Source organism: Bufo gargarizans, chromosome 3, assembly GCF_014858855.1.
Source record: "Bufo gargarizans isolate SCDJY-AF-19 chromosome 3, ASM1485885v1, whole genome shotgun sequence".
NCBI lineage: Eukaryota > Metazoa > Chordata > Amphibia > Anura > Bufonidae > Bufo > Bufo gargarizans.
The window spans coordinates 90,432,503-90,447,136 of record NC_058082.1 but is presented as its reverse complement, the minus strand read 5'-3'; the positions used below and the strand labels follow the sequence as shown (position 1 = coordinate 90,447,136).

General features: G+C 42.8%; 1 protein-coding gene across 1 annotated transcript in view; it reads right to left on the bottom strand.

The window, feature by feature from the left end:
• The window catches only part of ARHGAP20 (Rho GTPase activating protein 20), a 121,535-nt gene that overhangs the window by 40,584 nt on the left and 66,317 nt on the right, over positions 1–14,634 (bottom strand). The window contains exons 5-6 of the mRNA XM_044287347.1: positions 12,228–12,269; positions 5,115–5,199 (exon numbers count right to left, since the gene is read on the bottom strand). Of these exons, the coding sequence (XP_044143282.1) occupies positions 5,115–5,199; positions 12,228–12,269 (127 nt within the window). The remainder of the gene's footprint in view (positions 1–5,114; positions 5,200–12,227; positions 12,270–14,634) is intronic.

Here is a 14,634-nt window from a genome sequence, read left to right as displayed (position 1 = left end):
TAGATCTGTCATAGAATGTGTGCTGCATATATAAAGTCTCAGGTCTCTCTCAGTATATTGGTGTAGATGTAGTCATGCGATCTCCCAGTCAAATTAGGAAAATGTGTTTGAACTACACTCATGTACTCACTACATGTGTAGCAAAATAATTTTTGAGGACTATCGAAGACAGACAGTAAATGACTTTGTACTGTAAATCACTAGGAACATCAGAATCTGAGCCATGAAAATCTTTGTAGTCGAGGCTAGTTATTTACAGTATCAGGAATCCAGAACATGAGTCAAGCATATAACGTACATTGGACAATTGGACATTCATTAGAAGACACAGCTGTATTATTATATACCGTACTTCTATATGCTACCTGAGCACGGAATTCAAGGCACGCAAAAACGTATCAATCTTGTCAATATAGTTGTGTGATGGTTATTTAAATGCATGAAATTATCTTGTATTATCAACGAGTCCCCTTATACATTAACAGGTTTATCTATCTGTCCCTGACCTGACCTGGTCAGTCAGTGGACCTCCTGTAATGGCAAAACAGAAACTTTATCAGTGCAGCTTCTGTAGCTAGTAGGGGTGAAGGACCTGCAATGGTCACATGACTCAGTTTAGAGGTCCTTCACCCAGAAATAATTCCAGCAGCAATCTGGAGGGTAGAACTGCAGAGGAGGTAGGAGATTAAAATACTCTCCCCTCACCTCTAGCATCACCTTTGCTTCGGTTGGGAGGGGAGGTCTGGGAGGTCAGAATGGGAATAGTGTTGCTGCCAGTGGTGAAGTATGGTTTGGAGGAGAACCCTGCTGGGGGAGGGGTCGGAAGGCAAAGAATGCTGTTGCCAGTGGGGGAGAGGTGTTAAAGGGGTTGGCCACCATACGCATAAAAAAATAAAAATAAAGGGTCCAAGATAATAACTAAAGCCACAAGGTATTTGTATCATGAGAGATATACTGTGTACATATAATTTTTTCTAATGTGGTCAGCAAAGCATGCTCCCATTGATGAGAGGCTGTGTGGGCGGAGCAGCTTCAAAGTGAAAGTTAAAATCCCAGCATGCATCACAGCAAGCATCTTCAGAGGAGTGATCACATGACATCCCTGGCCAAACAAAACAAATCATGTTTTTTTGTGTCACCATTTTCTTAAAGCTATACTTTTTTCTTCTTTTTTTTTCTGCCATTTTTTGCAGGAAGAGTCGATGTTTTTATTGGTACCATTTTTGGGTACATATGATTTTTGGATCATTCAATATTACTCTTTATGGGTCAAGGTGACCAAAAAAATTGGTTGTTTTGACACAGTTTTTATTTTATTGTTTTATGCCATTCACCTGAGGGGCTAGACCATGTGATATTTTTATAGAGCAGGTCGTCGTTACAAATGCAGCGATACCTAAAGTCAGTTTTAGACAATGAAAGCAGTTTTGAAAAAAATGTCATGTTTTAGTGTATCATTTTTCTGAAAGATAAATGTTTTATTTTTTGGGCGATTGTCTTATGTAGGGGCTCATTTTTTGCAGGATGAGATGATGGTTTGATTGGTACTATTTTGGGGTACATACGACTTTTTTGATCACTTTTAATACTTTTTTGGGGAAGTGAGGTGGGAAAAATTTAAATTCCATCATAGTTTTTCTTTTTTTATTGCGTTCACCGTGTGCGGAAAGTAACGAGAACCTTTTATAGATAATTTTTAATCAATTATCATTGTGTGGCTATAAGAAGAAATTAGATGTAATTTTTTTTTTTACTTTTTTATCACTTTTTTCTTAACTTTTTTTGACCCAGACCCACTTGGTTCTTAAAGATCCAGTGGGTCTGATGGTTTACAATACACTACAGTACACTGTATAGTGTACTGCAGTGCATTGTCACTCACAGTAAGCCTGATCAGGCAGGAGCCTGATCAGCTATACCAAGGCAAGTCGGATGCCTGTGAAGGTGTCCAGTTGCTATGGTAACCATTGGGATGCTGCCCTCTGTTAACCCATCAAGCATTGGGCCGCTGCCACAGCACAGCAGTAGCCTGATGGGAGAGGGAGCTCCCTCCATCTCTTAACCCCTTCCATACAGCGGTCCCTATGGACCGCAGCATGAAAGGGGTTAAACAGCCGCCATCGGTGCCAACACCGATGTTGGCTGTTTCAAGCAGAGTGTGAACTGTATATTATAGCTGACACTCTGCTAACCTCTCGGCCATCCTGAAACAGATCGGGGCGGCGGAAGGGGGGTATCCTGAAATTAGGGGGGGGGGGGGGAACAATGGGGACTGGAGCCCACGGGGGGCGGTATATTATATACACACTTTTTAGAAGGTGTTTTGATCCCCACAGTCACAGACTGTGGGGATCAGAACCTTTCAGCCGGCATTAGGATCTTGTGATTGACAAGCCAATCAGAGAGATCGCCGGGGGGCAGACTGGACATGCGCTGCTCTTAGGCAGATTAGAAAAAGCAGCACATGTGCAGTTACAATAAAGGCATGGACGAGCTTTCTCCATGTCGCATGCAGCCATGGATGAACTCGCTGCGCGGCAGAGCGGGGCTCAGGGGGCGTGGCTTACTATAAAAAGATTACCAGACAGATTTTTTTAATAAAGTATATTTGGAATCTCTTTTTTACCCAGCCTCCAACAATGTTGTGTAAAGTACTGATATAGTGGCCAACCCCTTTAAGTGGGACAATGATGCTTTCAGCTGGAGCAAGGGTTGGAAGATGAACAATGCTACTTCCAGTGTGCAGGTATGGGAAGGGGGGAAATGCTGCTTCTAGTGGAGGAGGAGGTGGAAGGGGGACAATGATTCTGCCAGTTGTGAGTAGTAGGAAGGGGGCAATGAGGCTTCCAGTTGTGAGTAGTAGGAAGGGGGCAATGAGGCTGCCAGTGGGGGGAGGATGTGAGGGGGAGAAGGATTCTGGCAATTAGGGAGGGGTGGGTAGGGGAACAGTGATGCCAGTGGGAGAAGGGTCGGAAGGGGGACAATGATGCTGTCAGTAGGGGAGGGGTGGAAAGGAGACAATGGGATGGGATGTTACAGTGTTGGCTGCCTAGTGTGAATTGGGCCATTGTGCTTGTATACTGTATTTCCTCAACTGCATTGCTGGTTTGGTTAATCTGCTTTGCTTTGTGTATGTGTACCTTATTGTCTAATTATTTATCCGCCTGCTATATATTCTGTGTTCCTGTTCCACCTGTATGCCTGTGCAATTGAGATCTTGTTCTGTCTCGGTAAACTAAAGCCTGCCACGTCCTCCAGTTTAGGAAGAGGAAACGGGGAACTCCTGAAGCAACACTACATTGATGCACAGAACAGTCTCTATTTAGGAGCCAAACAAAAAAAAGGTATGGCAGCACATACAAACAATAAAACTGAAAAATGAGGATCATTCTAACTTAAAGTGGTATTATACCTACTATAAATGAAAGAAATAGAAACTCTGAGCAATACAATATTCAGGGCAGTGTAGAAACCAGCTACATATTTTTCATTTATAGTAGGTATAATACCATTTTAAGTTAGAATGATCCTTATTTTTATTGTTTGTATGTGAAATGTTGTGCTGCCATACCTTTTTTTGTTTGCTTCCTGCATGTTAGCTTTATGGATATGGATCTGCGATTATGAATGTGCTAGTCAAAATTTTCTTGTAGTATATATTGAGGGTAGCCACTCCCCGCCCATCTGCCTGGGGCTTCTGAGCAGAGTATATATGTAGCTAGTTCCTACACTGCCCTGAATATTGTAGCCTTAGTCAAGTCCAGGTGAGGCAGTTCTGTTAGTGTTAGGGACCCATCTGCAGAAGCCACCTTAACGCCTGGTAGATGGGCCCGACACACGTTTGATCAAAAATGTGCGCAAAAAGCTTCTATTGTTTTTCATTTATAGTAGGTATAATACCATTTTAAGTTAGAATGATCCTTATTTTTATTGTTTGTATGTGAAATGTTGTGCTGCCATACCTTTTTTTTGTTTGCTTCCTACATGTTAGCTTTATGGATATGCATCTGCAATTGTGAATGTGCTAGTCTAAATTTTCTTGCAGTCTCTATTTTGAACAGAATAATACTTTATATGACATTTTCTGGGCAATGAGTTTCAGGGCTAGGTCTTCTAGTCAGCAAGGAGCTTTAATCTGTCTGTCTATGTAAGCAGCTTCTGCACTGTTGCCCTGTTCTGTTTGTCTGTCTGTGTGCTGACTTCTGCCTGTTTGCCTGCATGGGTCCCTGAAGTCTGAATGCCTGAGTTCCTGAAGTATATCTGTCTGCCAGAGTTCAGTGCTCCTAGTACTGCTTCAGGCCTGTATTCTGTGTTTGCCTTGGTACTGCATGTACTCTGCCTGTCTCACCTCCGCCTGCTTCTTTCTGTGTGCATTACCCATTTCTCCGGTGCTTTGCACTGGTGTCTCTGACCACCATGGGTTTGCTACACCGGGACCATTTCAAGAAGTAGTGGCATGGTGGCCACCCTGCAGAGAAGACAGGTCCCTGTATAGGGATTCCAGGATGAAAACCAAGGGCCCACCAGGACGACACCCTCATGATTAGCCCAATCTGGTTGGTTGGCACAGTGGTTTCACCACCATTATCCATAACAGTTTGCACAACAGGGGACCATGAGGCTGCCAAATGGCGAGGTGTGAAAAGGGGACAATGCTGTTGTAATTTGGGAAGAGATGGGAAAGAGGACAGTACTGCTGCCAGTGGTACTTCACTGTAGTATTTGATGTTTCTAGGAGAATATTTTGTTCTGTATTGTGGTATTTACCTCTGCTGGGCAGGTATTTTATGCTGGATTTTGTCCAGCCCTGATCATCTAAAAAATCAGTAATCCTTAACCCAGTAACCTTGGTAACTTTTTGGAATATATGCCCAACTCTTCTCATTAGAAAAGATTTCCATTAAAGTGTCCACATTTCTGCCTAGTGCATACTGTGTAATAAAACATACAAAGATACCAAACACCCATCACTCCACCATAAAGAAACATAGAAAAGAATACATCATGTCCTGAGAAAATGCCTGCAGGCGTGATCCTGAGAAATGTTATCCTAACCAGGGTTACACATGTCAAAATAACGAAGTGCAATATAATGTGGCCACCAAAACACTTACATAGGCACAGTTCCCAATATCCTTGGTAATGATCTTCAGAGGGATTACTTTAGGGTGGTCATTTTCCTTTTCTTCTTTGATGTATCTGAAGGTATAAAATATAATAATAAATTCAATAGATGTTTTTGTGAAGAGAGATCAGAAATCCAGTTCTCTTAGATACTGAAGAAGGTCAAAACCTCAAGATAGAGAAATGTGCGAGTCCCACCTCTGGGATCCAGTCCTATTTCAAGAACAAGATCCTGATGTGAATGAACACCACGCATGCATGGCATTCTCTCCATTCACAGCTATGAGACTTCCGAAAATAGCCAAGCCAACGCTTGGAAGTCACGTAGCATTGAATAGAGGAAGCCACGAAAGCACTGGCATGCTCTCCATTCACACCAGGCCCCATTCTAGAGACAGAGGTGGAACCCACAGTAATTGGACATTTGTCAGTACAATATCCAAGTAGGAATGCTCATTTAAATTAAGCGGGGTAGAAATAGGGGGTGCAGAGGCACCTGCGCTCTACAACCTGAGGGACCTGTCTACCAAATAAGAAGACACCAGAATTATGAAGGGTACATTATATGCCTGCAGCTGTCACATTCCCATGTCATCCTTCACTGGTCGCTATGATACAGAGACTGGTGGAGGACCCAGGAAGCATGGGAGCGGAGCAGGATCAGTAAGGTATTCCTCAGTTAAGATTTTTTTTTAAATCATTCTGAGGTTTTAGTCATATGTAAAGAACAAATAAAAGCGGCCAAACTAGAGACCGAGAGATTAATTGTTAAAGAGAGTAAAACTAACCCTAAAATGTTCTTCAATTATATAAATGGTAAAAAGTATAAATCTGAAGGTGTCGGCCCTCTACAGAGTAAGACTACTTTCACACTTGCGTTCGGAGCGGATCCGTCTGGTGTCTGCACAGACGGATCCGCTCCTATAATGCAGACGATGGGATCCGTTCAGTACGGATCCGTCTGCATTATATTTCAGAAAAAATTCTAAGTGTGAAAGTTGGACGGATCCGTCCAGACTTTACATTGAAAGTCAATGGGGGACGGATCCGTTTGAAATTGAGCCATATTGTGTCAACTTCAAACGGATCCGTCCCCATTGACTTACATTGTAAGTCTGGACGTATCCGTTTGGCTCCGCACGGCCAGGCGGACACCCGAACGCTGCAAGCAGCGTTCAGGTGTCCGCCTGCTGAGCGGAGCGGAGCGGAGGCCAAACGCTGCCAGACTGAGGCATTCTGAGCAGATCCGCATCCACTCAGAATGCATTAGGGCTGGACGGATGCGTTCGGGCCGCTTGTGAGAGCCTTCAAACGGAACTCACAAGCGGAGCCCCGAACGCAAGTGTGAAAGTAGCCTAATGTGGGGTAAATTGCAGAGAGCGATGAGCAAAGCAAAGCTGTTAAATATTTTTTTTTCCACTGTATTCACTGAGGAAAATAAACTGTCAGATGAAATGCAGAATGTAAAAGTAAATTCCCCATTAAAAGTGTCCTGTCTGACCCAGGAAGAAGTACAGCGGCGTCTTAAAAAGATTAAAATAGACAAATCGCCAGGACCGGATGGCATACACCCCCGTATTCTAAGGGAATTAAGTAATGTCATAGCCAGACCCTTATTTCTGATATTTGCAGACTCTATACTGACAGGGAATGTCCCACAGGATTGGAGCATGGCAAATGTGGTGCCAATATTCAAAAAGGGTAAAAAAAACAGACCCCAGAAACTATAGGCCGGTAAGTTTGACATCCGTCGTGGGTAAACTATTTGAAGGTTTTGTAAGAGATGCTATCTTGGAGGAGCTCAATGAAAATAAGCAAACAACCAAATAACGCCATATCAGCATGGCTTCATGAGGGATCGGTCATGTCAGACTAATTTAATCAGTTCCTATGAGGAGGTAAGTTCTAGACTTGACAGCGGTGAATCAATGGATGTCGTATATCTGGACTTCTCCAAAGCATTTGACACTGTACCACATAAAAGGTTAGTATATAAATGAGAATGCTCGGACTGGGAGAAAACGTCTGTAATGTGGGTAAGTAACTGGCTCAGTGATAGAAAACAGAGGGTGGTTATTAACGGTACACACTCAGATTGGGTCACTGTCACTAGTGGGGTACCTCAGGGGTCAGTATTGGGCCCTATTCTCTTCAATATATTTATTAATGATCTTGTAGAAGGCCTGCATAGTAAAGTATCAATTTAAAGTAATTAACACGGAAGAGGACAGTATACTGCTACAGAGGGATCTGGATAGATTGGAGGCTTGGGCAGATAAGTGGCAGATGAGGTTTAACACTGATAAATGTAAGGTTATGCACATGGGAAGGAATAATGCAAGTCACCCGTACATACTAAATGGTAAAACACTGGGTAACACTGACATGGAAAAGGACAGATATTTTAGTGAACAGCAAACTAAGCTGTCGAAACCAGTGTCAGACAGACATAGCAGAGCTGGAGAGGGTTCAGAAGGAGGGCAACTAAAGTAATAACTGGAATGGGGCAACTACAGTACCCTGAAAGATGATCAAAATTAGGGTTATTCACTTTAGAACAAAGACTGACTGAGGGGAGATCTAATTACTATGTATAAATATATTGAGGGTCAGTACAGAGATCTCTCCCATCATCTATTCATTCCCAGGACTGTGACGAGGGGACATCCTCTGCGTCTGGAGGAAAGAAGGTTTGTACAAAAATATAGAAGAGGATTCTTTACGGTAAGAGCAGTGAGACTATGGAGCTCTCTGCCTGAGGAGGTGGTGATGGTGAGTACAATAAGGAATCCAAGAGGGGCCTGGATGTATTTCTGGAGTGTAATAATATTACAGGCTATAGCTACTAGAGAGGGGTCGTTGATCCAGGGAGTTAGTCTGATTGCCTGATTGGAGTCGGGAAGGAATTTTTTTCCCCTTAAGTGGGGAAAATCGGCTTCTACCTGCACAGTTTTTTATTTTTGCCTTCCTCTGGATCAACTTGCAGGATAACAGGCCGAACTGGATGGACAAATGTCTTTTTTTGGCCTTATAAACTATGTTACTATTTTAAGGGGCTAGACAACCCCTTTAATCATTGTAGAGGGAAGATCCATTAAATTGACATTCGATAATCCTTTACCTATCTCTATTTCTGTATTCATGAAATGTTCTGCAACTTTTTGATATACATTGAGCCTTATTCATCAAAACTATCACTCCTTTTTTGACCATTCTCAAGATCACCGCTTGCTGTGAACAAGAACATTATATACAGGAGACCTAACACTTTTCACTGCTGAGGGTAAGGCTCATAATGATGGATCTCAACAGAATAGATGGCCCGCCACTTAGTTATAATAGGGTCCGTTGGGGTTCTGATGTTTTGGCACCAAGAATAATGCTGTAAGGAACTACAGAAGAAGATTTAAAGGGATTGGCCACCTTTTTGGAGGAGTGAGGGGGATGGCAAACCCCATCTTGAGCAGCCCTGCAATGGGAAGCATGCTTACCCTCTCACTGGCACTGTTTACTGGCTCCTTTTCTCCTTGGCCTTGGCTCCCCCCTGTCAAAATTCCGCTTTGATACCGCTGCAGCCAATTGCTGGCTGCAGTGGTGACCCGCTTCACTTGTGTCATGTCAATTGGTCCAGTGAGCAGGTCACCTCTTCAGCCAATCACGGATGTTGATAGCTGAAGGAGTGAGTACCATCGCAGCCAACAGGGAGCAAAGGGGCCAGGCAAGGGCGGACTCGCCATAAACCCTACATTGAAATTTCCCTGGTGGGCTGATACCCAGGGGGCCACTGCCAGCTGGGTACATAACGATCTGATCTTCTCAGCATTAATTAAGGATGCAGCCACGGGACAGTGATACAATTAAATACTGTGGCGGGGGCAGCTAACATTTTCTTCTGCATTGTGGTATTTGGCTCTGTTGGGGAGGTATTTTGTGCTGCACTATGGTATTGCTTGCCCCGCTGACTTCTGTTGTGCCTGCCTAGTTGTGTTGCCCCACCTTCTGCTCAATTTGGCCCCACCGAAAACATGGGGCCACTTTTATTTTTATCAGGACCACTACAAGTACCTCAGTCCACCCAGCGGTGGGGAGCAGGTAAGAGTCCTCCTTCCATTTGCAGGTCTGCCCAGGAAGGAGTTTTTACTTGCACATATATGTAATGTTTAATGGCACATATTTATCTTCATCTCACTATAATGTTTGATACTATAATCTTTAATAGTCCTTTCGACAATTATTTTTCTCAATGTCCGCATTTTGCTTAGGAATACAGCAGCAGATATTGCCCATACACATGACGAAAATAGAGAAATAAAATTAAAAAAAAGGCCTACTTTGCAATTTCAATTTTGATTTGTAGGGAAAATGAGAAACTGATACTCTTCGTTTTGACACAACAATAAAAATGTGGACTTCAGTTTTTCAACCCAAACACCACAAATTCCCCAGACTGTAAATTATAGCCAAAAAGACCACAGGAATCTCACACAGGCTGACTGTCCAACAAGGATCCCCACATCACAATAAAGGCATCCATCATCTGCCTGACATGAAACATTTGTTCTTCAGATATCATTTATCCCCAGCACAGAGGAACAGATTGTTATTATTATAAACTATATAAACATGAAGTACATTACTATTTGTCTAGTGAAATTGTAGAAAATAAATGCGGCCAGGGGTGGGTGCTTATTTAAAGGTTAAGTGTCCTTTCGGGTAATTTTTATCTAACTGAGCAGGTTAGATGTTAGCCCAGCAGTAAAATAAGACAGTAAATCACTTACAAACCAGCAGCAGTCTCTCTGTCAGTCTCTCTGCCTCTGCCTGTCTCTAGCATCCCCTCTGTTCTTATCCTTCTCCCCCCTCTCTTCATAGACTTCTATGCAATCTGATCGTTCATTGAGCAGGCAGCTCATGAAGATGGATCTGAGCAGCGAACTAAGAATTACTGAAGAGGTGAGGGAGCAGGAGAGGAGCCTGATAAGAGGAGAAGGAGCATCTTTCTTTGATAACATATAGTATATTACAATGTTTCTTATAGTCGCCTGTACTATTCATTTATGAGAAAAAATAGAAACAATAATTACTAATTTAAGATATTTTTGGGCCAGACAGAAGGTCACATACATAAACCCTCAACTCCCAACCAAAACATGTCAAATGTAGTGACTTCAGTGTGATTGAAGATATTGTGCCCATGACAACACCCCCTGCCCCTCTTCTCTAGTCGCTCAGTATTATTATGGGGAGACTGGAACGCCTAGCAACCAGTCAGATCTCACTTTACATTTAGTTTTCTGCAAAGTTAAGGGCACATTTATTAAGACCTGCGTTTTAGACGCCGGTTTTAATAAAACCCTGCACTGGCGGTGGATCACTGAAGATATGTAGAGGTGCCGGCCTTCAGTGGATCCAGCGCCGCTTCTAAATATAAAACAGCTTCCTTGCTGTCGTACACTTAGGCCTCCTGCACACGAACGCCCCGTTGCCGTATTGCGGACCCGCAATACACGGGTGCCATTCCGTGGGCATTCCGCATCACGGATGCGGACTCATTCACTTCAATGGGTCCGCAAATCCGGAGATGCGGAATGGTGTGGGATGGAAGCACGGAACGGAACCCTACTGGAGCACTACGGAGTGCTTCTGTGGGGTTTCGTCCCGTACTTCCATTCTGCAAAAAGATAGAACATGTTCTATCTTTTTGCGGAACGGGCTGGATCGCGGACCCATTAAAGTGAGAGGGTCCGCAATTCGCTGCGGCTGCCCCCCGGACGGTGTTTGTGCATTGCGGCCCACAATTTGTGGGCTGCAGCATGACCACGGGGCGCACACGTTCGCGTGCAGGAGGCCTTAGACCATTTTCTACTTCTAAAACAGGCGTCGAAAATAGGTAAATGAGAAGGGTCTGCCGTCCCGTCCCCTTCCCCGCCATGACCACTTTTTTAGACCGGACGTGAGCAGGGAAAAGTAGCAGATTGTGACTAAATGACCCCCTCCAGTTTTGTGCTATGAGGTTCAGAGTCCCTACGATAAATGTGAGCTGCCAGAGCCCATAGACCTGACTTGTTGACATGGGGGCACAGGGGTGGATCTTTTTTCTTACTGACGGTGTGTGATTTCATCCTCTGCTCTAACTTTTAACAACATTTTACAACATGTATTGTGACAGCAAATTGTGGGATATCTTGGATTTTGACCCTTTCATTCCTTTGCTTCTCTGGAGATAAGCGGCACTGGGGCTGTATGGCATATCATTGAAAATCTTTGAAGATGAATTATGCAGCATATTATGGAGGCCTCTATAGAAATAACGCAATCCCTTGGCACAAAGTTTCACTGTACAGGGAGCTTAAAGGGGTTGTCTCACTTCAGCTAATTACATTTATCATGTTGAAAGTTAATACAAGGCACTTACTAATGTATTGGTATTATCCATATTACTTCCTTTGCTTGCTAGGATTCATTCTTCCATCACATTATACACTGCCCATTTTCAGGGATTATGGACCACCACTACAGCGCAGATACAAGGTGGCTGGGACGGGAGCTGGTGTGCATGTGTGCCTATGTGCGCTCCCATGGTTTTGGCCACCAGAGAGGCCGGTGCGAGCCCGACCACTGCTGGATTACAGGGTGGTCATAAGCCCTGTATATAAGCAGTGTATAATGTGATAGAAAAATGAATCCAGCCAGCAAAGGAGACAATATGGACAATCACAATACATTAGTAAGTGCCTTGTATTAACTTTCTCTACATGATAAATGCCATTTGCTGAAGTGACACAACCCCTTAGGTAAGGTATTGCTTAGGATTAGTCAATAGAGGCCTTTAAAATAATCTGTTGTTCACTGTTATCAGCCATTTTAGACCAGGGAGAGACTGTCTGAGTGTTCTCCAGTGGGATAACTGGGAAAATCCCAGTATCCGTGATTACCTTTTCCTCGCCAAAGCTAATAACCTCCGGCAACATTTATATACATATATGTGATTGATGCTAGCAGCTTTTTTTAGATGCCAGATATGTTCATTTTAGGATTCCTAGGAAAAAACGTAAAAGTTATAACATAAAATGAACAAAGAGATAAAAAAAAGATCTTCCTACCTTTCGAATAGCCTGAGCCATCTGTCCTTCTCTTCTGGGGTGCTTTAAAGAAAGAAGAAAGCAATGTGTATGAGGTTACTGAATAGTACTACAACACAACCGGTCAAGAACCAGTATTGAAAACTAGGTAGACAAGTCAGTGGTGGCCAGTCTTCTGAGAACATGATTTTTTAGATAGGAATTTTGGGTTTTCATGAGCTGTATGCCAAAATCATCAATATTAAAAGAATAAAAGGCTTGAACTACTTCAGTTGGTGTGTAATGAATCTAAAATATATGAAAGTCTAATGTTTATCAGTACATTACAGAAAATAATGACCTTTATCACAATATGCTAATTTTTTTAGAAGGACCTGTATACAGTTGCAAGAAAAAGTATGTGAACCCTTTGGAATGATATGGATTTCTGCAAAAATTGGTCATAAAATGTGATCTGATCTTCATCTAAGTCACAACAATAGACAATCACAGTCTGCTTAAACTAATAACACACGAAGAATTAAAGGTTACCATGTTTTTATTGAACACACCATGTATAGATAGGGAATCCCTTAAATAGTCATTGTCCTTTCATACAATTTCATTTAATTTAATAGAGAATGGTGTAATTAATTCTAAATCACTTCGATTTAAAAGATATGCCTGCATACACCTGAAAAAAATCTGCACAGTCATGGCCACTAGGGGTCTCACTCCCACCTATTCTGCAGTCCACTGCCTGTTATCAGGCAAGATCCGTCCCTGGTAACACAGAAGATGTCTTACAGGATGTGGGGGCCTGTCACAGCTAGCTGAGATCCTGAGCCTGATAAAACAACTGCTTCTACACTGCTCCGGAATATCTCAGGAGCCTTCTGCCTGTCTGTAAGTGTAATATCTCGCTCCTTATCTGGTATGTGAGCTCCGGAGCTGAAAACAAACAGTGGGAAGTAAGGGAAACAAAATCACAGCACTACAGTACTTGCAGATTCCACAAAAGGGAGATGCCCCCTGCTTGTGAGAGAAATGCATCTAGCTGTGAAGCTGAAGAGGGTAATAGTTAAGCTGAAAAAGACATTAGGGAAGCCCAAAAAATAAAAAATTCCTTCACAGTTATGATTGTATAAAGAAGCCCACTCAAACTTTTTCGAAAAACTCTGGGGGCGATCCATCAAGCTCCCACCCACATTCAGTTGCCTCAGTGTGTGTGGCCGTTACCTTATAATCTCTTTCTCACTAGTGGTTTAAATATCTGTACTTTATAATTATTCTGCTCTTGCTATAGAACCAATGATGAGAAGGTAGGCGTGTCTCAGACTACTTCAGACTCCTTGCAGACACTGGAGCTGAGATAAAAAGCAGTCAAGGAGCAAGACCTGAGCAGGTGAACATCATCTTGGAGATCATAACTGGAGGGTCACTTTAAATAGTACTTCTTAAATAAGAGCTGTCCGCTCTCCTGACATGTCTCTTTTAATATAAATGTGTATTCTTTCTAAAAATAACATATTTGGAGTATGGTATTCCTCCTGGATATGAACTTGAGACCTGGACAATACCATTCCCCTTGTCAATAGAGTGTGACCCTACACAATTGGACTGGTGTCATTGACTGGGCACTATTAAGGTGTGTAGAGACATGACCCATATACTGGGGAAATGATAAAACCCAGTTGTCAATGTATTTCCAAAAAGAATAACAGAGGGGCGGCACAGAGTTTTACCAGTAATTTGTCATTATTACTTACAAGCCTCCCTGTACATCGAATTAAGAGGGGTCATGAAAGCAAATTAAAATTCTATTTCCAAATCTGTCTACGGTCCTATAGTCTGCCAAAAGACTGCTGTCTGTCTAAAACTAGACCAGGCCAGAAACTAAAGGCGAGAGGGTCATGTAACGACTGCTCTGACAGCCAAGGACACCTTCTTCGTACTTAAAGGGGTTGTCTCAAGAAGAGAACCCCTATTTAGATTGAAACTGGCCAGAAAGAGGGGGGGTTGGTCTTTTTAAATAAATATAATACATTTCCAACTGCTCTGGCACACGGAGTGGGGTTTTGAGCAGGAGATCCCCTTTAGGACATCCATATTATGGAAAGGAGTTGTGAGGATGATACATTACAGACAGTTTAGCATCTATCAGTGAATTTATTTTCAGCAAGATCCTGTATGTAGTCACATGTCCTGATGGAAAGGGTCTAGTCGGAGAGCCCAGCAGAAGCAGCAGGCTGTACCTTCTAACACCGCCCTATAACTGGAAGGAGATCAGCGCTCTTTACTGTGTTATTTCAGGAAACAATCTTCTCCTGCCAGTTTTCCAGCTACAAGAAAGGACTCTCGATAAACATTTGGATTTTATCACATATGTTCCTTAGCAGGTGTTCTTGGCAATCAATCTTTTTCTAAAATTGCTCTCTGGGTATTTAGT